This window comes from Carlito syrichta, unplaced genomic scaffold (assembly GCF_000164805.1).
Source record: "Carlito syrichta isolate Samal-C Ts95f unplaced genomic scaffold, Tarsius_syrichta-2.0.1 Scaffold169090, whole genome shotgun sequence".
NCBI classification, from domain to species: domain Eukaryota; kingdom Metazoa; phylum Chordata; class Mammalia; order Primates; family Tarsiidae; genus Carlito; species Carlito syrichta.
In genome coordinates, this window is record NW_007113186.1 from 1 (window position 1) to 833 (window position 833).

At 62.3% G+C, this 833-nt stretch overlaps 1 protein-coding gene across 1 annotated transcript; it reads right to left on the minus strand.

The window, feature by feature from the left end:
* Positions 1-4: 4 nt before the first annotated feature.
* On the minus strand, positions 5-579 carry LOC110594925 (G-protein coupled receptor 182-like; the record flags this gene model as incomplete). The annotated part of the gene is made up of 1 exon (XM_021709185.1): positions 5-579. A coding segment is annotated over exon 1 (562 nt), but the record flags the coding sequence as incomplete, so codon positions are not given.
* Positions 580-833: the final 254 nt, after the last annotated feature.

The following is an 833-nucleotide window of genomic DNA, read 5'->3' on the forward strand; positions in this document are numbered from 1 at the left end:
ACCTCGGGCAGCGGGATGATGGCCGCGAGGACCCAGACGCCGGCACACACGGCCCGCCGCCCTCGGTGCTGGTGGCGCTGCCAGGACGGGAAGGCACGGGTGAGGGTGATGTAGCGGTCCACGCTGAGGCACACCAGGAAGAAGATGCTGCTATACATGTTGGCGAAGTAGAAGTAGTGGGTGAAGCGGCAGGAGAAGCTGCCCCAGAGCCAGGTGTAGTCCAGCGTGACCTCCAGCATCCACACGGGCAGGGACAGGATGACGCCCAGGTCCGCGATGGCCATGTTGAGGACGTAGAGGTTCAGCAGCCCCGCCCGCCCTGAGCAGCGCCAGTTGACGCCGATCACCAGGAGGTTCTCCACCAGCCCCACCACGAACATGGCCAGGTAGAGAACAAAGAGGACCACGCGCTTGGTGTTCTCGCTGAGCTCCAGCTGGCACTCGGACAGAGAGTGGTTGAAGAAGTAGAGCAGCTCGGTCCAGTTGTGAATCTCCCCAAGGTCATTGTCAGGCACTGCAGTGGGCCCCTCGGAGGGGCCCGGCCCCGGGTTGGGTCTGGCTGACATTCCGACCAGCAGGCGCCTGTGGGGATGAAGGGAGGGTTGGAAGAGAAAGGAGGTCTGGAAAGCAGTCTTGTGTCCTCCGGGCGAAAGGCTGCAGGGACAGGGGGCTTTGGGGAAAGATGCCGGGGCTGCCAAGGCAAGAAAGGGAAGTGGGCATTCACACTGCGAATAAATAGCACACAACTCACTTGCTAGCTGGGACTCAAAAGCAGATTTCAGTGCCGGAAGAGACCAGGACTGGTGGTGCCCACTCCAGCCCGTGCCCCCAGG